We start from the raw sequence: 24,966 nt of genomic DNA on the forward strand, positions 1-24,966 counted from the left end.
TAGTAAACTAGCATTGCAAGGGCTCCCTCTCCAAAAAGCTCTCTTTTTCCATTGGATTCTGGTATATTGCAGAAAATAGGACGAGCTAACCCTCAGCGTGATGACGTTTAGTGGCCTCATACAGCCACTTATCAGTACCCAACATTTTAAAGATATGCTCAAACTTCAGACATTGTCCAGTGGGGTCATAAAACATAAAGTGAAACTCACGTTAGCTTGTGTTTATAATTTTGGGGTGTGTAACCAAAAACTAATTTGTAAAACCATTGACTTTTAGACACAGGAACCTGGAAGTGCTAAAACTAAGTACAATTCAAAACGTTTCCAGCCTTAATTAATCAATGTAGCTTGCTATTTATGAGTTAAAAATTCATTCATGCACTAACTATCATGTGTGTGTAGTTTCCTGTTTTATTTTGAAATGTCTTCCTTCCGTTTGTCTGGTCTATTTTTACTTCCTGTCTTTGGTTTTCCTCTGTCTGATTGTCTCATTGTTGTCACCTGTTGCCGTCTTGTTTCTGCCTCCCTTTCCCCAGCTGTGTTTTCCCTTGTGTTCATTGTCAGTTCGTTGTCGTCTTCACGTATCAAGTCAAGTATTTTTCATGTCCCGGATTTCCCTAACTTTGCATTTTTGTTAACAGCTTTTTTATAATAAAAGCTTGTTTTTTATTGAAATTGGTATTCCACCTCCTTGTGCTGCACTGGGTCCTGCCTGCTTCGCTCCCCCTGACATACATACATCATATACATAAGGGATATTGGCATGGAGAGGGGGTTTAGGAGCTTCCCTGTAAGCTATTTTAAATGTAGAGTTTAGATTTGTTGAAGTGGGTTTGTAAGAGGTACTTGTCAACAGTCAGTATTACCTACAGTACAGTAGATTGCAGTAGGCAGACAGGAGTACCAGTGAAGAAAATGCACTGCTGTGGGTGGGGGCAGCAGCATAATATATTTAAGCCACTGATGAGGTATGATGTATAGGTAAAGGGGAAGTCATATGAAATCCCATATAAAGTCTTAAGACAGAAATAGTACAAACATTTAAATTCAGGAAAGTCCTCTGTGGGCTAGAAAGTGTAAAGTCATTTCCATATTATTTATCATCCAAAGAGTCCAACTTGCATAGTAAGAAGAATGCAACACTTTAGTCAAGGTCTGAATTGAACCCCGTATAAATTTACATTGCCAAATATTCAGCATGCTGTACAAGCTCTCAGGCCTTCAGAACCAAAATCAGCTTATTCAGTCACAGTCTCAGAGCGTGCAAAGACTCTGTCCTTGAATATTAAGTTGACCTTTAAAATAGAATGCACAACAAAGGCGTTGATACATTTAGCCTGCCTGCTGTCTTCGCTTGCAAATGCCGAATAAACAAAATGTTACTTTTGTTATGCACCAAGAACAACATGAAAATACTGGAGAAGTGGTCAGGGTGAGATTTATGAATAAATAATCAATCCAGGGTCTGAGGTGTTTTTTGTCCCCAACTATTGTGGATTGGCAATAATAAACCACGCTCTACAGAATTGATTCTTCATGCTGGAGATGGAATGAATCTATTGTCCAATGTCTATCAATCATTTACACTGTAAGATCAGAGATTGAAAGAGACTCTTTCCGTCACATGTACTCTGGCACCATCTTCCAGTATCATTCATTGTACCAATGAGGCAATTGATCAGTGGCCCAGGTTCACCAGCTCTGACTAAGCATGTAAGCAGCGTCCCATTAAGGCCCAGATTGAGTGGTTATGCTTCCCCGTTTGAAACTAATGGATAGATTATGACCTGAGAGGGAGAGATGACAGATTATTACACCTGCATGTACACTCTGTCTGTTTTTCCTTCACTTTGTCCCTCATTGTACTCCCTTTTCCGTCCCCCCACTCGCTCCACTCTGTCAAATGAAATTAAAGGCACTTTATTGGCGTAAGAGTTACACATAATTGGTAACTTTTCACATAAATGGTGAGATGAAGGTCAGAGCATCTTTTCATGAAGGTCTCATTTTCAACACAAAAGAACAAAGCAGAATACACCATTATTGAGCCAAACCATAAAACAGATTTGCTTATTGTATCCTGATTATCTAATAAATGGTATTTAATAAAGATCATTTGGGTGGGGACTTTAGGTTGGACGGAATAGACAGGGAGATGTTGGTAAATCGGGGAGGAAGATCGAGAGTCCACAATCATATGCTAGTGGCTCCTTAATAGGAGCATTGCTAGAAAGCCGTGCCTCTTTGTGTCAGCCAGTCTTGTCTCTCTGTCTTGGCTGACCTGTCCCTGTTTTCTTTGGTCTTTCTTTCTGTCTTTTCTTGTTGTCTGTCAGTCTTTTGGTTGGTCCGTCTGTCCGTCCATCAGTAGGCTTGTACTAATGACACTCTGTTTAGATACAGCTGACAACTGGGAATGTTGAATAAGTTGTACAACTCAAAATCACTAACTCAATACAATAGCCTATTTCTAATACATTTGGTTGATAGATATTTAAATGTCATTGTTGGGGGTAAAACCCTAACTCTAACCTGGAGAAGAGTAGGGTCCACAAAAATGGGCAAACAGGGAATGCCTACGTTCTCATGTATAACAATCTATTGATGGATATACAGTATATCATTTAAATAATTCATACCATTTTTTCTTCAACAAAAAAAGAGCATGATTTTAAGACTATCTCTGAAGATAGTGAGGCTGGTGAAGAAGCCCCATGCTTCATTGTGATGGTTTTGCAGGTATTTTATATTTAGAAATCTCAAATTTTAAACCAAAATACCTGCAAAGGAAAATTACATGTTGGTGGAATTTGTTTCTGTCAACTGCTCTTTCCAAGCTCAGTGGAGTTTAACAACAGGTGGATACCTCCCAGTGTGGTTTTGAGTCTATCCCTCTCCTTTCTAACTGATCTTCAAAATAAAATAAATGAAATGAAACTCATACACCCAAATTAACTCACAGTGTTATGTGATGTTACGGTGTTATCTCTTTGGTGTTAAGAAATAAGGTCTCTGGGAAACAGGTTTTATTTGAGTTGCATCAGCTTTATAATACACAATTGGACATTAAATCCCTACGCTTCATCTCCAAATTTCATTGTCCTTATGCCTACATTTAGTTTTACTATTTTCATCAGCTGTGTGTCATTAAAAAGAGGCTGTTTGTGACGGATTTGGGGCTCTTTATTGTGGTTATCAAATTGGTATTACATTTAATTCCAGGTGGCTGTATAAACGTCTTAAAGTTATAAATTTGACTTTGGGAAACGTGTGGATACTCTCAATGCTTATGAGCATCTATTGTTCAACAAGATAACAGGTGGGAGAAGGCTTTTATCTTCGCTGGTTAAAAATACAGAGAGGCACCAGATGGACCGAAAGAAGAGGAGGAGGAATAGAACAGTGAAATAAATATTTTCTGAGCGTGTGTTTGTGTGTGCGTGGTAAACAATATCGAGGCATGATAAATCATTTCTGGTATGTGTGGATGCCGTGGGTGGGTTAATAGCAGTGGTTTCTTTGTAAGAGCTGGCATCTAGATAGCAAGATTTGGACAGTCTATAATATTAACCCGAGGTAGGTGAGGTATGCGACAATACCCATTAGCCTCAGCCCCCCTTGCAATGAAAAAGAGGGGTCAATGTTAATTCAGTACTCTTAGTGGTAGAGAACACACAGCCACACAGTTACAGGATTCATCCACAAATAATGTAATGCTAATTAGTACACGCGTAAATGAATACTCGTTTTTGATTGGCCCATTTGGACATTCCTGAGGTTGTTCATTTTCACCAACACTGCTGCTAAGGAAGATTAAGGGACGTTATGCAGTCAATCAATCCAAGGAAAAAAGGCTGGTCAATTCAACGTCAACTGTAATGACTCTGATGACAAACATTAGTTTTCTCCATCAGAAAACATTTTTTTTAAGGGAAGAGATTTAAAGAACACAGGCAGGAGGTAAACACTAACAGGATCATGGTATGGGCTCTGGCAGATAGCCGGATATGGTTTTCTAGTAGATAGCCATATAAAAAGTGGGATAATGTGTGACGAGGGGGTCAATAATGAAAAAAGAACACCGACAGGTGTAATCAGGTTTCTACGAAATGTGATCTTTAATTTTAGCTAGCTGTTAGTGGCATGGGAAACAGTATTCCGAGCTTTGAAACAATTCTTAATGAAATGCTCCTTGTGAGTCATAGTTCACTTACCTTGATTTCCTGCTAATTGTATGAACATAGGCTCACATCTTCAACTACAGTAATTATCTTTTGTACTGATTATTCAATCTTGAAACACATCTAATTTTGGTCTGACAACAGTTTATCCTCCAGGGCCAGTATTTCGGGGATTTAACCAGAGAATGTTATGATAGAGGCCAAGACTTCCTGTTCAAGAAACTGTCATAGTTTATTGCCAAATCAGCAACGTGACCCTCGACAATGAGATCAGAGACAATATATATATATATATATATATATATATATATATATATATATATATATGCTAGATCATCTACAATCAAAAGGTTCAAAATTGTGTTTTAACCAATGTATGTGGAATACATCTTTAAAATACAATTGGTAACCTTTTAACTTGTGCTCTCCACAGTTTTTAACCTTCTTTCAACCAAAGCTCGCTTTATAATGGTTTGTAGAAAACTACTGGTCTACATACTTAAAAGGAAGTGCTCCATCTGCGCTGCAGCACAGCTGTAGACAAGACCACATGAGTTAGGTTTGAAGCGAGCAGTTTCAAGATTGATGCAAGTCAATTCAGCTGCGTTTTTCTTTGCAATGCAAACGTGTTTTGAATTCACTTTGATTTTCTCCTCTGACCGGTATCTCCATAGTCATGGCAGCTATTTTTGTTCTTAAGAGTCTTAGACATCAACATGTTTTGTATGACTCATGGGGGCTGTAGTCATTAAATACTTAGAAAAAATGTAGTTATTTGTCTATGTTGAGATGACAAGATGCTTACACAAGATGTACATTCAGCTGAGAATAAAGACAAATAAAACACCACAATGTTTCTGCTTTGTGGAAATTCTGGGGAGACAGTACTTTGTGAAAAAACCTATTCAGTTTTTTCACGAAGCTAGTGGAACAGAGGCTATCTGGGAGAGGGAGCAGGACTCTCGACTATGTTGTCCAACTAAATACAACAAATCTGTTTCTTTGTTCACCAGAGGCTGTCATTACAGAAACTAACTGTCAGAAACATGGTAAAGTCACAGAAAAAGAACACAAAGTAGCATGCATTCATTTCCCAACTGAATTTGCATAAACAAATGTAGCCGGTCAAACAAGATGAGCCTACCGGACTACTTGTACATTTGGCAGCGGTGCCGCTAACCGGACGAGTGTGGTGGGTTGATGTTTTGCTGGGACAGGACGTTTGTTCGTTCGTTGGGGCTCCACCCACTGTTCCCAATAGAGGGCAAAGCCTGTGTAAGTTGGAACGATGGTTACGTATTGTAAACCTTGTTCTATCTTTTCTATGCCGTTCGCTGAAGACGGGCTAAAATGACAGTTAGAGGCATCACTGTCTCCTATAATATGTGGCCGATGCAAGCAGTCTGGGACACTCTTCCTGATTGGCCAGCTGCGTTTAGTTATGCAAATTCATTGGGCAAAAGCATGCGAGTGAAGAGTATTACGCAAAGAGACCAGTAGAGTGCTTCGTCTTTGGTTATAAAACTAGGGTTACAATATGTAACCATCGTCTGAGCGTATGTTAGGGAAAGAACATGTCTTCATCTGTAGGAATCACATGTGATGTGTGTGTGTGTGTGTGTGTGTGTGTGTGTGTGTGTGTGTGTGTGTGTGTGTGTGTGTGTGTGTGTGTGTGTGTGTGTGTGTGTGTGTGTGTGTGTACGTCTGGTCTCTGGGTGTTTCAGCAGCCCCCTGCGGCAGAGGACCAGTGATATTTAATGGATTTTTCACAGCCTGTGTTAAGCTCTGCAGTATTCATGACTGGCAGTCATGGAGAAGACTCAGATCAAACAACCAGAGCTAATTGCAACCCCCCAAAAACCTTTTGTTCAACTTTTTTTAAATCGCTATTCTCTTTTCTTTTCCCCTTTTTATATTAAACTGCCTTTGGTCTAGTCTAATCCGACATAAATCTCCATTAATTGACTGTAGTGATGGTGCTCAGTAGCAGGGCTTCCTTTGACTGCAGTACCAAAGAAAGGTAACAGGCTCTTGTCACTGCTGGTTTTTATAGAATACACTGAGGAAATCAAAGTAGTGGGTGTGCCCATATGCATGAATTATTTCTTACTCTTGGATCTTACTTAAAACCTATTGTATGATGTACAATTTTAATGAGGTATATCTCAGTGGCAAGACCTTTACTGAATAATGAGATTGAAGGTAAGGTTGGGAAGGTGACCACAGTAATGAAGCCCAGCATTGTGAAAAAGCGTGACTAAAGTGACAAATGAAAGGGAATCAGGGTGAGTTGTCTGGCCTCTACAAGCAGCCAGAGCAGCTTCAATATGTGTTTGTAATATATTGTCCAAATCTCTGAACTCTACGACCAGTATTATTTCAAAGATAACATTTGGCCTTTTCATGTTTTTGCTAGAAAGCAGTGACTAAAGGCTGAGTCACATCAGAAAGGGGCACAGCAGAAATCATTTCGCAAATAATGTGGGTGAAAAGCTTTTTGACATTACTTGCAGGGCTTTTTACCAGCCATCTGGGAAACAAATGTCAGTAGCAATAAATCTCAGCTTACTTTGATCTGGTTTCTGAACTAGAGCTATTAACATGAATTAGTTAGGAACAGTAGCTGATCAGAAGTACAGGTAGAGGTTTATCTGCTGCAGCTTCAGCTATAGGGCTTTACAGTGTGTACAGCATATGACACCCTCTCAAACTGCATCACACAGCAGCAAGCTATCAATCACAAGATACACAAACGCTAAAGGATACAAATCTTTATCCTTTTATTGGGGCCATAATTTACAAAATGAACATCATGCTGTATTAAAGAAGACTTGAGTAGTATTTAAGTAGTGTTTCAGATCCAAACTTGTTTAAAAATGTTAATTGACATAAAAAGTTCAAGTGAGAAATGAGGCCATGTTCCCATAGACTTCTATAGAATATGATTTTCTTTCTTTTAAATAATGGAGTCGCAATTATAAGTAGAAGTAGAATCAGTCCTCACATTTAGCATTGCATCATGATACAGTTCCCTCACAGAACTTTTAAAAGCAAAGAAAGCATGACACATTAAAACGAAATGCTGATGAATGTGCATGATGAAACTTTTTTTTGTATCTTGAAAACTTTCAAAAAATGCAGCAACCTCACGTAATTACAAGTTACAATAACATGATAGCATACAGGTCTTTCTTCTTTTTTCTACGGTGTGCAATTTCTGCATTTGAATCATTTTTCAGACACAGAGGTTGCTGCTTGTTTTTTAACGAGGAGGCTAAATACATTTAATGTAAGACAAGATAAGATAATGTAAGTCTTTACAGCACTAGAATCAGTCATCACATTTCACATTAGATCCTGGTACAACTCCCTCGCAGAGATATAAAAAGAGAAAAAACTCACAAGAATCATCAAGCAAGCAACCAAAACTCATCAGCACCACTCAAATCCATCCTTAGTAGAAGAGAGGCAGACTTCATCAAAAGCATTTATTTTTCATCTTGAATCCTCTGATTAATGTAAAGAAGACTGCCAAAACACACATAACTGATCCTTCAATTAGCTTCAGCTGCATTTTAGAAAACGTTTTGGCATGGACTGTGCAGAGAGTAGAATGTTTAAGAACAACCAATAACACTTGCAGGGCACAAATGACACGTGAGTTTATAGGGGAGACTCCTTTAAAATCAGAAGCTGCTCCTGTATAAAGGTTGTGGTCAAATTGTCCAAAAATCAGCTCCTATTTTCTTTTCCTATCCACTATTCCTTGATCTCAATGCGTAATGTTGTGGTGTTAAGGAATAATGGTTAGGATAATTCAAAAGGATTTAGGAAAAGAGACTGCGGTGCTTTGAGAATCCGACTGCACTTACACTATCCTACGTCTTTGTGATGCGCCAGCGGACGTTATTAACGGACGGTTCTCTGTACAGGACTACTGTGAGACTCTAGATATTCTGCACCGTGCTCTTATGGTGTTGTTTTATGCTTTATGAACGTGGATAACAGAAGAAGAAGAAGCATATATTCTCATGACAAAGGTTTGAATTTAAACTAAAAAGTACAGTGCAACAGTTAAGCTTGTCACCCCTTTTGATTAATATAGAGTTGAACGTTCTAAACAAATCACTTTGGAAAGTTACAGCATAAGTTTTAAGTTGCTTAATATGTACTGTAACTTTCATAATACACATTTCTCGGTCGCGATATGTTGTTTACATGAACGGCCAAACTGTGTCACGGTAAATGATGCAAGGCATTGTGGGACAGCATTTTCTCCTTTCCTTTCGTAAAGGGAGGTCCAGTGTTTCCTAAGCTAAAGGAGGTTATAAAGGAAGTTTCAGAGCTCCTTTACTATCATCTAGAGAATTCCAACAGCTCTTATCATGGCTGCCACTGAGGGACTTCTGGGTCATTTCACTCCGTTAGGAACCTTCCTAAGCTAAACAGACTATTCGACCGCAACCATTGTGTCAGCTAGTAATCCTCATGACAAGCAAGCTGTCATTTGGAAATGCATTCATGCATATAACATGGATATGTATTTGCAATTCTGTATGTATTTGCTTCATTAAATTTAGAACATGAGCACATGTTTAATTTAGGAAATACTTAACATGCTTAACCCCTATACGCATTCAACCACATGGCAACCTAGCCCTGTTTGTAATGAGTAGTGTATTTTGTTAACACATATAACATTTCAGAAGAACTGGATGGTTAAGCTGACATGTCATTTGTAATGGATTCCCTATGTGCATTCAGCTATATGATAAGTAGAAAGAGGCAAATTTCTTCTAGAATGTCTCCTTTTTGACAGATATATTTCAGTAATAACAGTACTTGAAAGAACACAAAGCAGTAGAACAGTCAGGCGCCTGCTTGTAATCAGTGAAGTAGTGTTAAATGAAAAAGGTTGTTGGGTAATGAATGTCCAATCAGTGATGGCCAACGGCATAACCATATACTGTAGCATGCAGGAGAAGCACCTTGAGCAGCAGCATCTCTGGTTTGGCCTTTTTGTCTCCTAGAAAAGTAACTTTAGTATGTCAAACATATGTTGCATGTTGTAAAAATACAAAGTTTTTGCTTCACCAAGTCAAAGGCATAGTGACCTTAAAGCAGCTAGTGTAAAAACAAAACTAAGGAGGTAGAAATAAAAGTTTATTTATATAGCTCAATATAACATTTGTCTCTGTGGACTTTACAGTTTGTACAGAATATGAATATGACACCCTTGGTCCTTGTCCTCACATCAGACAAGGAATCACTTCCCAAAAAAAATGGAAGAAACCTTGCGAGAGCAGCAGAGGAGAGATCCCTACACCAGGACAGGCAGATGTGCAATGGATGTTGTGTCTAAATTAAAAAGATAAGACATTTACAATATAGGAAGTCCAAATGCTGGAGAATGCATTTGTCTATAAATAAGAAGACGATGAATCCAGGTTGGTGTCAGCAATCCTCTGGGTCCATCAAAGAAGTAGAAGGCTGAGCATCAGGCAGGACCACAGCAACAGGCACAGCCACGACGCAGGATCCACGACTCAGGACCACAGAAACAGCCACGACTCAGGACCCACGACTCAGGATCCACGACTCAGGACCACAGAAACAGCCACGACTCAGGACCACAGAAACAGCCACGACTCAGGACCCACGACTCAGGACCCACGACTCAGGTCCACAGCAACAGGCACAACCAGGATCCCGACGTAGACAGACACAAATCAGTTTGGGGAATCTGGGTGATTTGGATGATAATGTGAGTACACAGGTACAGAAGGGGAAGAAAGAAGTAAGGTCCCCCGACAGTCTAAACCAGGGGCGTCCAAACTATGGCCCGGGGGCCAAATGCGGCCTGCAGGCCATTTTGAATCGGCCCTCTGCAAATTCGAAAAACAAAATGCAATATAGCCCACAAATTAAAACTTTTCTTGTCTTATATTGTACTTCTCAAATATATATGTTCAAATATCTTAATGAGCTCAATTTCAAATAAATTCAGTCATTTAAAATTTTAAACATTTTCTAACAAATCTTAGTTGAAAAAAAAGAAGCCCATTAAAGCTTGAAATTTAACCTTAACCTAGGACAACATATTCCCTTTCCTTATTCTTTCTTTGAATTTTCTTATTACGTCCACCCTTTTCTTTCATCTCTCTCTATGATCTTTATATGTATGGTTAATGATTAGAATTTTTTTTTAAAAACCCTGTTTTTTTTACAACATATTCAGCTTTTTTTTTTTTTTTTCGCAAATTTTAAGACAAGAATTTGAGCTATCAGTATAGCAGATTGAGAATCAATCAAACCGAGATGAAACCCTCTAAAGTACCCTCTAAGTGTAGTCGAACTGAAAATTAAAAAATATCACATCGAAAAAAAACCTCACCCTTAAGCTGTCTTCCTCTCTCTTCTCTCTGCCACTTCTGTCACAGGATGCCAAGTCCCAACTGTATACCCAAATACAAATACACTCACATACGGCCCTTTGTGTCATAAGATGTGATGGATTACAACAATCAAACAATATTTCATGAGTCCCAGCTGGCTGCGAAGAGCCCGAGCCATTTAAATTTGTAGGAGAGAACAGATCTCTTTGTCTATTTCTGTCCCAACTGTCTCCCCCGCTCCTCTCAAATGAGTCACGCTCTGTTCCCTGTTCCCTGTGACACACACACACACACACACACACACACACACACACACACATCCACACACCATCGTCCATAGATTAAGGTGATGTGTAATAAATTCATAGTCCCTTTTGATTAAGATTGTAAAAAGTATATATATTCCGAAACCACCTGCTGTGACCTCAGACAATTATTCATAGTCTCAAAGTCAAGTCAACTTTAGGGAGGAAGCCCTTTATTCTGAAACACATCCACAGACACTAAAAATGTTCCACACATAAACCTTTCACTTGTATATAAATTGTTAGTTGTCTATTCTCTTAATTATCTTATTTTTATTCTGCAAATTGTCTTTTCCATTGACTATTCTTGGTATATCTCAATATAATAATTATTGTTTAGTTTGGTTAGAGGAATAAAGACTTATCAGCTGTATTCAAATAAGAAACAAAGAATGGTTTAATATTATAGGACCAGTTTGACGCAATGCAGACTTTTGAAAAGTGTAGAAGTTTTTCTCAACTTCTACGTGTTGCCCTTTGGATGTTTGTTCGTAGTATTTTAACAAAACATCCAATTTATTTTTGGTGAACAATCCGAAATTGTAGGATCATTTGGCCATTATAATGCTTTTTTATTACATTTCTAGCGAGAACTGTATATTGTACTTTCAGAATTTACGTCCAGTGGATGTGTAGGATCTATAGTTTGATAGATTTTGCAAAGATTATATAAGGTCATGCCAGGAAAATGTGTATCTACTACATATATAAATGAAAGAGGTTGCTATGCGCACACAGCCTGAAATGTTGAGATTGCTAGGTCTTTCCCTCTCTTCATTTATATTGAACAGCATCCATGTAATCAAAAAGCATTTTAATGGCCAAACTATCCTGCAAGTTAGGATTTTCCACCAAAAATAAGTTGGGTGCAGCAATGGTTTTTTATCACACAGGGAAAGTTGACAATCACGTGATGAGGACACTTGCCATTAGAAATCTATTAGAAAAAAGAATGTAGCAATGTCACAATTTGAGAGGGATTTTTGTGAACATACTACGTTTTGCCTGTGGACCAACATAGCTATTACAATTTTTTTTTGTGAGACTGGGTTGGACACACCTATTTCTGCAATTTTAGCCAATGCTAGCTGCACGGTTCATTCCAGCTATGATGGCAACATGATAAAACGATGCCGTCAATAGCAATATCACACAAGGAAGACGTAATGCATGATATAATATGTTACATTCTGCTTATTGGGATCTGTGTTTGGAGGCAAAAGAAATTTCAAAGTGATGAAATTGCATACTTAAATCAAGACAGGTATTGAGTTAGCAGACCAATACTGAAAAGGCAGATGCTCTTTGCACCCGGGTGTAGGTAGCTAACAATGCTATTTACACCCGGGTTGCCATAGACAATGCTATTTACACCCAGCTGTATATAGCATGACATAACATTCACCCGGGTGTCCAGCCAGAAATTATATTCTGCACACATTAGATTCTGTTTTGAATGTATAAAGGTTTCAATGGAAAATTATTTCTTTGATGATGACTTTAGTCCCTTGAGGAGCTGCTTCAAATAAAAATTCCCCTATAGAAGATCCATAAAGGCACGTCTTATCTTCAGCACTGTGGTTATTAAAACTGAACACAAAGACACAACTTTCACCTCTGCTATAGTGTGAAGCTGTCGCAAAGGCTATAGATGTTCCACAGACTCCCCCACACCCCGCCCCACCTCCTCCTAGCTGTCTTTGACCAGCAGGTTCTCCACAAAGCAAAGTTTATACTATACTGACACACTATCCTAACATAAACTGGGATAATACAGTGACTGAACCTGGAATTTGTACCCAGGTGTAAATAGTCCCTCAATTATTATGTTTCAAATTAATTACTAGAGGCTTTGAGCTGCTACATTGATTGACAAATAATTACAAAGAATCCTGTATTCCTCCTACAAAATGTGAGGTGTTCAAAAGCCCTTCAAGGCATGAAAGGTCAATTGCGCAAAACTCTTACAGATACTTGAAGCCAATGTTAGAACTCCACTGTTTTTCCATTTGTAGTTAGTTTTTCTGATGCCTATATGAATAGGTTGACAGACATTATATTCCTTTGGGTGAGTTTGTTCATTTCTCTTCCTGTTTCTTTCTTTTCTCCCTGTATATGTCTAGACAAGAGCGTGGTAACTCAACCCATGCTTTCCACAGCCTCCTCTCTGAGAGACCATGCAGCTTTCTTCCAATCAGAAACAATGCGGCCGGCAAATGACCCTAAAGAGCGGGACCCCTCCCACGTACGGATGCTGAATGATGTCCTCCGTGACCTGGAGAAGAGCTTCATCCTCCCACAGACACCGCCTGGAGTTTATAGGTAGGAGATTGTCTCACCATATATATAGATATATATAAATATATATATATATATATATATATATATATATATATACTGTATAGTAGTAACTCAAAACCTTAACGTTTTGAACATTATTGACATTTGTAGTGTTGTCTGGCATTGCATTTCTCTTGTTCTAGGTATTGTGAGTTCAATCATTCCTTTCTATATCCTTTTTTTCAATTAAGTCACTCTATTTTTCTTATTTTCTTTTCACAGTTAGCATTAAAAGGTCTTAAATCAACAAGCAGGAGATCATGACTTTTGATTGTCCCACTGCCGCCTTTTTGACTTGGTTCTGTTATTTCTTTGCATACTCAAAATCCAGCATTACCTGACTGGTACCCTGTAGATTTGTCTTAAAACATAAGCTGTAATCTTACATATGTCATGCGTCTTGAAAACCTTTTGAAAGCTGTATGTTAGCATATTTGCCAGTCATATTCAGCTTTGGTATGTTTCTTAGTGTGTTACTGCCACCAAATGTTAATCAGTGGAATGACACACATGGTTGGCAAGAATATATACTGCATGACCGTGTGTATGTGATTAAACATGCAAAATCTGGTTCTGATACCGTTGCTCTTTAGCACCGTTGGTGGTCAAAAAGTCCACAGGGGCCCTTTAAAATTAAAGACAAATGGGAATATATTGAGAGTAGTGTGTTTACCTGCATATGGCATTGACTACATCCCATTTACACACATATCATATTTTTTTGTAATATTTGTGAACTTTGATAAGGAATGACGATTGGCCAGTTAGCCCTTGGGGTCTTATTGTCTGGACTCAGACTGCTTTGCTTTAGCAAGGTGTCAGACTCAATGTTGTCTTTTTATTTATTCAATGGTGCAGGTCTGCAGTGACATGGTTTGTGATGATCAGCTATCCATTGAGTCCTGAAAAGGAGACATACACTGCCCGGCCAAAAAAAAGGTCACAAGCCTGTAGGGGCAGTGCTATGATCTGGGGTTGCTGCAGTTGGTCTGGTCTAGGTTCAGCAATGTGCCCAAAGAATGAGGTCAGCTGACTACCTGAATATACTGAAGGACCAGGTTATTCCATCAATGGATTTTTTCTTCCCTGATGGCACGGGCATGTTCCAAGATGACAATGCCAGGATCCATCGGGCTCTAATTGTGAAAGAGTGGTTCAGGGAGACATCATATTCACACATGGATTGGCCCCCACAGAGTCCAGACCTGAACCCGATTGAGAGTCTTTGGGATGTGCTGGAGAAGACTTTGCACAGTGGTCCGAGTCTCCCGTCATCAATACAAGATCAAAAAAAAATTTATACAAGACAGAAATAAATGTTGTGACATTGCAGAAGCTTGTGGAAACGATGCCACAGTGAATGTGTGCTGTAATCAAAGCTAAAGGCGGTCCAACCAATATTAGAGTGGGTGACCTTTTTTTTGGCCAGGCAGTGTACATCAGCTAGAAACAAACCATTTAGGGAAAAAATAGTGCAGTTGAGAGGGTTTGCTAAATCCAACTTTAAACACTATTATGGGCAAACCTCATTGTAAAAAAAAGGGCAAGGGTTTGTTTATGTCATATGTCTGACTCACCATAGAATAGGCAAATCAAACCGTATACAGAAACTCTGTTTTTAGTGTAGTAGCAGTCTGCTCAGGGTCTTGAATATTGTGTTATAATGGTAGTCTTGCAGTAACGTGCTAAGAAGTATTTTTGTGTATGTTATGTGTCATTATGAAGTGATGCACATGACTGAATGTTGTTTTGGTTATAAATAATTCTCGCACCGTTTCTATAAAGTATGTTCTGTTGTGTGCTTAATGGAGCCTGATTTCCCAGTACTGTTATCCAACAGTTTTCATTCTGAATAAAGGTGGTCATGTGGTCAGTAAAGGCACTTGCTTATATCCCTTGGAGTTGTTTAAATGTAAAATACAAAGCCCAAAAATACCATGGTTGACTATTTAAAGTGCAAAGGCCTTTTTTAGTGAAAATGAGGAATACATTGGACCCAATGACTGTAAATGTAGCAGAAACCTGGCGTATTCAGAAGCAGGTGGCTGCTCGGTTACACCTGTTTAAACACAATGGCCTGGAGCCTGGATAGCCATGACTCATCCCAACTCTTGTGAAATATTTGGAACGCACTAGTATTCATTTTGGGCCAGCAATTCCCGAGGCCATTCCAGAAATTCAAATGTGCTGATCACAATAAAACTTAAAGAAAGACACTGTAGAGAAGTTAGAGAAGTGGGGAATTACACTTCTATTGTATTATTGTTTAATTATAACACTTTTATTCCCAGTGTTAGATCTGTTTGTCTGTATTTGGACTAGTGTTCTAAATGATACATCAGCACTTTTTAATGGTAACATAATCTCAAATGAATACACATATTTGTTTCATGGGTTGAAAGATGTGACAGTAATCAAGGAGGAAATGTGTTTTCCTCAAAACTTAAAGGGGCCCTATTATGCTTTATTTATGTCCTGGGTGTTATTTAGGGGTTTTTTGCCTGTAAATGATCTGCAGAGGCTAAAATCCCAAAGTTTCCCCAATGACATCACTATGTTACACTCACACTTTTATATGCTCCAACACATTGTACGTGATGCTAAGAGTTTGACCAATCAGAGCAGACTGGGCTCTGGTCTCCGACAGAGGGTGAAAAAAGGTGCTGCAGCACAGACAGTATGAGAAAAATTAAAAGCTTTTTGAACATTAAAGCATGGAGACATGTCCCAGTAGAGACACTAATTATAAATATGAATCTGAATATACTCCTGTTTAATCAATCATTACATGTTCAGGATTGCCTTGATTGTAAACGGAAAACTGACAAGCTATGTAAGAAACCTTCACAAAAGGGCCGAAAAGAGCTAGTTTTACAATTTTGAATATTTTAAATGCTTTTCATGAAACTTCAAACCAACCACAATTGCATATGGACCTCCTATTGCAGTAAACAAGACTATAAAATGAGCAAATGTTAGTAGAAAGCTATTTAATGTACAATAGAACGTAACGCCATCATATCTTGGCACGCACCCACTTCTATTACAGGAGGGAAAAAAAGGTGAAATATGGATACAGATATTTATTAAAAAGGTAATGTCCTCTCTGCCCTAGTTCCTATGACTTGGCGAAGAGAAAGACAAAAATAAAACTACATCAATGATGGTGGCCATGACAATGCCAATAATTCTCAAAACAAATTTAGACCCAGCATAAAGGAAAAATACATTACCCTTCCTCCCCCTTTCTGACCCTCTCTGCTCGCCCCTAATAATTTTCCCTCAGTCCCTAAATCACATGCAGCCATGATTTAAATCCACCGTCAGCCATCTGTCTTACATCGGGTGCATCCATTTATTTGTGTTCTACATATGGAGCAGAACATCCATAATGTAACATAAAAGTCTTTCTTCACAGTGTACACATATTTATTCCTTCTGACAAAAAAGGGGGGAAATAATTTACACACAACAGTGTCTGAAATGTTTTTCCAAGAAGCAGCTTTTCAGGGCAGCAGTAATTCATTGGCTCTGCACTGTTCATGTACAAGGAAGTGAAAGATTAGTTGGGGAATTTCTTTTTTGGTGAATCTGTCGAGCTCGAGAATAAACACAATAAATCACAACCTGTCGCATTTAGTCGGCTGACCTTGACTGATAGTGGAGACTTTTTCTCCCAAAGTATATTTCTATCTCATAAGAGTTACTCTTCTTTGTTTGATTTTAGCATCCTCACGCTGACTGTTACACCCCCCCATAGCGTTTTAGCCATCTATTTCTCAACCAGATTCTAATGGAATAAATGGCTTCTGCGCTTTAGTGTTATTCACAGTTTATAGCAGTAATAGACATGTTAATTGTCCTCTACTGCCATTAGCATCCGAGCTAAAATTAGCTGCTCCATCATGCTCGGAAAGCATTAAGTCTTAATAGCGCTCATTTATAAAGGAAGTTACCATTCTCTCACGGGACTGAGACAATTAGACTAAGAGCACTGAACATTATTTTTTAGATGTGCTTTTTGACTGTTTATGTGGGGGGGTAACACGGTTCATATTCAACCACGATATGACACTTTGGTGTGCAGCTTTGCAGCAAAATAAATCCTTAATGAAGCCAATGATTTGTTTTTTGGTGGTTATGTGCATGATGCTCATTAAGTTGCACACTGAGCCTTAAAAACACTTTCCGGAGAATCCAATTTACTTTTGTGAAGCATGTTTGGATAAGTTTGTTTTCAAGCTGTGGAAATTGTAGTTTAAAGAGGCAGCTGCTGCTGACTGGAATAAGATTCAGGGTAATAACCGCTCCTGGTCACAATCAGGGGCAGCTTCTGGTCCTGCTGTACGGCCTAAGGGATTTGAACTCCTTTTGTATCTAGAGTTATAAAGTGTAAAGATCTGGTACTGCATTCTTGCTTAATTTACATGTCAACTTTTCAGTTTTTCAGTGCAGATGGGCTGTCATATAGCTCAGTTTGTAGAACTGGCAGACCATGAACTGGGGGCTTGGGAAGATCTGGGTTCAAATCTAGCTGGGACCATTAGCCGTATGTGTTTCCCTCTTGTCTCTCCCTTTCAAGAATGTTGCATGAATGAATGCACTGGTGGCACAAGTGGGAATGCGCTAATAACTTGCATACCATTAGCTCTGTATCAATAAAGTGAAAAGCATTAAGTAAAAACTGGCTGGACTGGCCATCTGGCATACCAGGCACTTTCCCGGAGGACGCTGTGACTTTTGTGACACAAATTAATATTATTTTTATTTTTGTCCTGACAGCCTGTTCAGGTACATGCGTATTGGTATTTTGTGTGCACCGATAGTAAGCATTTTCCTCTGGTCAGGAGCCGCTACTGTGTTTTTGTTTCATGGTTGTGGGCCTGTCTGGGCCAAAATGCCAGGGCCAATTTTCTGTCCCAGTCCAGCCCTGACTCAAATGTCTAACTTCAGTAAATAATGTTACCTACCGTGTAACATTGTTTAACAACCCTCAGCTGTTAGTGGCTGAACTAAAGCTAAAAAATACTTTAGATTTCAATATACATTTTCAAAAACAAACATAACGACAAAAACAGCAATACAGTACAAGGAAAATAGTCACGCCAAACAAACAATAGAATAAGGGATGGGGAATGGCTTACAGTGTCAACTGAATGTTATACAAGCTTTCCTATTTAACAAGTAGTTTAGCCACATGCATGCACATGTTCTTACAACAGTACATGGTTAACTCCAAAGCATAACATTACTTAATTCATTATTTATGTATCTATTTATTTATTTATTTAGTTAGTTATTTATGTATTAGTTTTTTGGTTTGTTTATTTATTAATAAGTGTGTATGTTTTTTGCCCACTATCTCTTGACATTTTTAATAAACTCTATATTGGACTGTCTATATTAGCCAAATGTAAAAGACAAATTTAACAGTACACACAGTTCTGCTGGTTTTAAAAGACCTCTGAAGTGAAACACAAACACATGAAAAGACAAGGCACAGACATTCTCCTAACTAAATAATGACAGCATGGTGGCTTAAGTTAGTGAGATGAATTGCCAAATGTGTCTATAAAAGGTGTGCCTTCTAGATGATTGTACTGCACAGGCGTTCAAAGGTCAAGCAACTCCTGCAGTTTGAACACAATCAGAATTGGTTGCATAATTGTGCCCTTTCCTCTTTGTGTTTTTGTGTCCTTTTTCGGGACATGTTTCTAATGACTAGAGTGAATGCATTCATTAAAACTGGCAAAGGCCACACACACACACACACACACACACACACACACACACACACACACACACACACTCTCACATACACACACGCACGCACGCACGCACATACACACACACACACACACACACACACACACACACACACACACACACACACACACATACACACTCACAGATTTACCGGCAACTCTGTGGAGTCTCGTAGTCTTTAACTAAAGTCAAATACTGAACACAAGAAAATGTAGCCATAACTGAATAATTATAGATTTAGTTTTTAGGGTCAGACCTGGACCGTGTTCTAGATTTAAACGTGCCCTGACAACCTTCTTTAAAAATCAATGTTGCTACTCATTAACCTTAACAAATCATGGTATTGGCCTATTTTATTAGTCTCTTAAACGGCTTTTCAGTTTAGTTTCATGAGGCATCATTTTGGTAAGACCACTTTAAATGTTATCTGCCAATTAAATGTCTGTTATCAGATGTCATCAGGAGCATTGATGGAAGTCATATTGCTGCTCTCCACTCATAATTGGCTCCAAAGACCTTATCATTTGTAAGGTGTCAGCCGGTGACCTTTAATGGCCATAGCATTTATGACAGGAGCAAAGGAGAAAGTAAGAGGACGTAGTATGCCATGCATTATTAAGGAGGAGGGTGGAGTGTATATGTTAAACAAACACAGGACCTCCACCCAGGAGATTGCTGTTCTTGCTATCCTGTGTGAAACTCAAATAACTCATTTAATCATTTGAATTAACAAGACCTGCAACCATTTTAAATGTAAGGGTGGATACAGTCTGCTCAGTGATCACAACTATTAATGGCCGTTGGGCTGGTGGCAATTTGAATGGGTTTTTGTCAAACCTTTTAACCGCTTTTTACTTCTGTTATCTCATGTGTCAGATCAAAGTATTACATTCAATTCCAGTTCCAATTAGTTTTTTTAAAGGGAGAAGGCGAGCTTAAAGATATTGGTTTTAAGGACTTGTTAAAAGGATAGTAGGATGTCTGATGTGGTTAGGGAGGACAGCCAAGAGGGAGGGGCAGAAACAGAGAAAGCCCCGTCACACCAGGTCCAGTGCTTAGTCCTGTCCCTTACAACTTCTACAACCTTTTGATGAACGGCTTGAAGGTGTACGTAAGACAGCTCTCAAATAAAATGTTGTAATTCACAACATATCAAATATACCCCCTAGCGTTTGAGTTTCAAGCAGGAGCAGAGATTGCTGTTTTGAACCCTCACTCTTCTCTCTAGATCTTGTAAAACAGGTTGGCTTTGTCTGTCCTGCAGTTAAACAATCACAACAGAGCCTGCCAGCTAACCAATCTTTTTAAAGAAGAACATTCAAGCATGTCACTGTGAGCAGGATCGCTCAGGTTGAAGACAAGAGACGGAAGGGTTCGGGGTTGGGCAAAAATAATAGCGTTTATTCCATAAGAAACGTGCAAACGAAAGACAGCTCCCCGGCACTTCCAGGACGGGCAAGGCCAGGACGGTGTGTGTCGGCTTCCCAGGACCCAGCCTACTGCAAGACAGACCAGAACCAGGTTACCAACATGCTTTATCTTAACTGACTGATTACCTGATTCTGATCAGCTGTCTGGTCTCCGGCCGAGCCACTCCCGTCACCCCAGCAGCCGGCGCTCTAACCACACCCGGCTGCCACAGTCACATTAGAGGCATAAAATACAAATATGAACCTGAACATGAGCAGAATATGTCCTCTTTACGTCCGTCTATTTAAAGTTTAGCTCCCTTTGCAGCCGTACCTTTAATGGTTTCTCACAAAGAGGCAGTGGACGCTCAGATTCACCGTGCTGCTGTCGATGCTGGATGGATGCTGCCTCTGCCCAGTGAGTGACACCTGGGGCAGGAGACATAGTTTAAACCCAATTTGTTGTGTTGCAGAGCAGGAGGCAGGCTCCATTAAGAGTGGATGTCAGGCTGCAGAGGGCCACACCGATCGATAACAGATGTCTTTATGTACACTCTGAGGTGCTTCAAAAGAACCTCTTTCATAACTGGATATCCGCAGAGAGACACCGGACGACAGTCTGTTGGGGAGAGGAAATTGGCAGATGACGCTATATTGGCTCTGAGGCATTGTTCTCTTATTTTTTCTCCTATATTTTTCATTTTTGTTCAGTTTCACTCACTGCATACTACATTCTATTTTCATAGGGATATTATCTGAACATTTGTTATTTCCATGGTTCCTAGCTTTTGTATCCTCCGTTACAAGCATGAAACGTATCGCTTATTATCCTCTTTAAACTATTGTCACTTTCCATCATACTCTTGTAATAACATTTTAAATATCAATTATTATGGTATTATCGTTGGTACTGTATGGTAGGCTTTAAATAATATTATTAATGCTCAATTACCTACATTCCCGTCGCTTGCATTTGCTGTACTGTGTGTTTCTTTTAGAACATTGTTGAGAGCCTTTAGTAAACAAACCTTTAACACACACATTCTCTTTCACTCTCACATTGTGAAACATCTCCGCACCGCTTTATTTTCTGTGCGCTTTTGAATTTTAAGTGTTTAAAATGATTAAATCCACTTCTGCTAGCCTATCAGAATAAACATTGAGCTGGGTGCGTACATTTGCCACCATTCAATTGTAAAATTAATGCTGTGTTTACAGCTTTTCGGAATGCCCTTAAAGAGGCGAAAATAATCTGTGTTCAGGTGATCTGAGCAGAACAGTTCAATTACTACTTACGACACCATTATTGCATAAATTCAAATCATAAAAGAAATGTAACTATTGTAATAGAAATACCTCATTGAGCAAATATTAGGATTATCGGGAATCAATAGGCAGCCACTGTTGTCAATTATTTTCAGAACATATAAAAAACAATTTATAGAAACTTGAAAATAATCGGCAGTTCATTACAACTCAGGGTTTTGTCTAAACCATGTCAAAAACTGTTTAGTTACTACAAAGATATGCAAATGGTGTCAAATAGAGCATCAGACGGCAGAGACAGCTTTGTTTTTTGGAAGATAAATAGGGGATTGATGTCCGATGTGTCTGCTGGTGGAAGAGTGGCAGGCAGCAGGCTTACACTGAAACTGTGATTTCTGTATTGCATAGTTTCTTTTACTCTCCTTTTTTCTGTATAGGAAGTAAAGAAACCGTAACTCTGGATTTATTTGTTGTTTGAGGTGCAATATAATGCATTGTTTTCACCGGAAAGGGGGCGGGGCTTTGATTTTGACCGGAAGGGACTAGGGGCCCTCATACTATATTATTCTGGAAAAGCCCATGCAACTGATTCTGTTTCATATTGGTATCTGCTGTTTTGGGTATGTAAAATGAATATTATTATTGTATGGTTACACGGTTGAAAGTACAGACTAATTTAAAATTGTCAACCCCAGAAGACTCCGAGCTAGCAAACATGGATATTGTGACAAATGACAGCTACGTTACGTTTTTGAAATGTAATTATATAAATACTTTTTTTAAACAAATATATAGCACACATCAGCCTGACTGTCATATAGGAGTAGATACACATCTGACTTTGAGTCTAAAATTGTGTGCTGAAGGTCGAGGTTCCTTCACACCTACAGCTCACAAACTGTGTCTTAACAGATGAAAAATCACTCCATTTACTCCTTAAGACTGTCTGTTCAGGCACTTTAATAGAAATCGATGTACTTCATCCCCGAGGGCAGCAGTCTCTGCCGCTCTGACCTACAAACCACTACTCTCCCCCCACTACTCTCCCCCTGCGAAGGCCTGTCTGCGTTTATGTGTTTACCGCTTGTGCATGATGGTGGTTACAGCAGTGTGACATGAAGACAAAGGGACATGTAAAATTATACTAATTATAATTAATAATCACGTGGCCCACATTGCTTACATTGGCAGGAGGGTGGCAGCAGGGGTGGAGGGTGTCCTTAGCCTTTTTCCAGCAAAATTGTTTAAGGGGGGGGGGGGGTTTGACAGAGAATGAATAATTTTCAGTTTTCAGTTAACCTAAATGTTCTTTTTTTTCGTTGCTCAAAGTGCGTTTTACGATAATCAACTCGGTAAATTACTTTTTTCGTCAATGGAGTCTGGTGGCTTACAGAGCATGTAACAGCTGTTTCCTTTCTCATCAAACTTGGCGCATTTGGTTTATTTCAAACATAATTGGAACAATAGAAACAATGGAAATCAAGGTAGTTTTTATAAGTTTTAATGTGGCTCTATTGAGTTTTAATTAGTTGTATTTTGATAATCAGAAAGGTTAAATTATTGTTTTCTTTCAATGGAGTCTCTTGGCTTTGACAAGGGATACAAAAGCTGTTTACTTTCACATCAAACTTGGTGCATGTTTTTTATTTGAACAAATTGTGATTGTTGGATAAATGGAATGACTATTCAAAGCAGTTTTCATCAGTTTAACTTTGTTTCTATTGAGTTTTGAATTAAGTATACTTCAATTAGCAGCAAGGTCAAACTGTTGTTTCTGTCAATGGAGTGGTGGCTTTGATTTAATGTGTTCTATGTTGAAATGGTGTAAATCAATGATGGATCCATGCAATTGTAATAGATTGGTCCATGATAGAGTATTCTAATGTATTTTTTATGTTGCGTATTCTTTAGATAAATATAAATATAATAAAGATAAATAGCTACAATGCTATTTGCATCCGGGTGTAAATAGCAAACAATGACAGGATGAAGAAAACTTTTGATCGTTTTCTAAATAGCAAACAATGCTATTTGCACCCGGCTATAAGTAACTGTAAGCAACTTTGATGGAAAGAATTTAGCGTTTTATTTTCAGTTTTTCTTTATTTTTCAAATAAAGTAAAAATGGTCAACAATGCTATTTGCACAAAGGTGTAAATAGCTTGCAGCTTTTATTGTTTTTATTATTTCTTTTATGCTGGTCACATAGCATTGCAACAGAAAGAGTCAACAATGTGTGTGTGTCAAAGCAGGAGCCAAGTACTAATGGGTTATTTGTCCAGTTTCTGTCATGATCCTTGTTTCGTATCTGTCATGTCTTTGTGTTGTGTGCTTTATTTTGAAATGTTTTCCCTCTTGTTTCATGTTTAGCTTCACTTCCTGTCTGCGTTTCCCTCCTGTGGCTGATTGTGTTATTGTGTTCACTTGTTGCCCCTGTGTTTCTCCTCCCCCTTCCAGCTGTCTCTCGTCTTGTGATTACCCTTGTGTATTTAGTCCCTGTTTCCCTTTTGTCTGTTGTTCGGTCGTCGTCATTTCTTCCCTGATCTTGTCCATGTTACATGCCTGTTCCTGTCGCCCTTCATGTCTGGAGCTAAGTGTTTTTCATGTCCTGTGTTACCCTTGCTTCGTGTTTTCATCAACAGCTTTTGAATAAAGCTTGCTTTTTGTTTTTGACCCTTACCTGCTTCCCCGTGATTTACTGCACTTGGGTCCTGTTTCCCCAACCCTGACAGTTTCATAGAAGCTATTTTCTGCTTAAGTTATTCAAACATATTCTCCTTCTCCTTCTCCTTTCTCCCCTTCTGTCTTTAGGAACCTGCTGTACAGCCTCCCAGGGAAGACCCCCCAGTTCTCCATCCTCAGGTTCTCACAGGAAGCCGTCCTACATTGCAACGTCACCAGCAAAGCCACCAGCAAAGGTCTCAAACACAACTCGGCAGCCAAGGAAGTGCTCTGCCACAGCACGATGAACCAGTCTCTGACCCTCATCCTCCGGGCCATCCGCTCCGCCGAGAGGCTGGTGTGTTTTGGCATGGGCTTGTTTGAAAATTACCCAAATAATAAAAAATGATTAGGCTGACGATAAAGACCCACAAGTAGACATAATGCACTCAAGGAAAAATGGCCAATTTTATAGTCAATAAAGTCCAAAATCAACAACCTTATCTTAACTTAGGAATCCACGCACTCATTGACGTGAAACATAAACAAAATATAAAATCCCATAATCTAAATTGAATCCCTCATTCACCTCCTCAATAACCAATATTAACATATTGACAACAATATCCAATCCAGAATCTAGTAA

General features: G+C 38.9%; 1 protein-coding gene across 1 annotated transcript in view; it reads left to right on the plus strand.

The window, feature by feature from the left end:
* LOC134870249 (inactive N-acetylated-alpha-linked acidic dipeptidase-like protein 2) overlaps window positions 1–24,729 on the plus strand; it is a 555,262-nt gene extending 530,533 nt beyond the window's left edge. Inside the window, exons 16-17 of the mRNA XM_063892353.1 lie at window positions 13,002–13,200; window positions 24,471–24,729. Of these exons, the coding sequence (XP_063748423.1) occupies window positions 13,002–13,200; window positions 24,471–24,729 (458 nt within the window). The remainder of the gene's footprint in view (window positions 1–13,001; window positions 13,201–24,470) is intronic.
* The last annotated feature ends 237 nt before the right edge of the window (window positions 24,730–24,966 follow it).

The sequence above is a fragment of the Eleginops maclovinus genome, chromosome 9 (genome assembly GCF_036324505.1).
Source record: "Eleginops maclovinus isolate JMC-PN-2008 ecotype Puerto Natales chromosome 9, JC_Emac_rtc_rv5, whole genome shotgun sequence".
Classification (NCBI taxonomy): domain Eukaryota; kingdom Metazoa; phylum Chordata; class Actinopteri; order Perciformes; family Eleginopidae; genus Eleginops; species Eleginops maclovinus.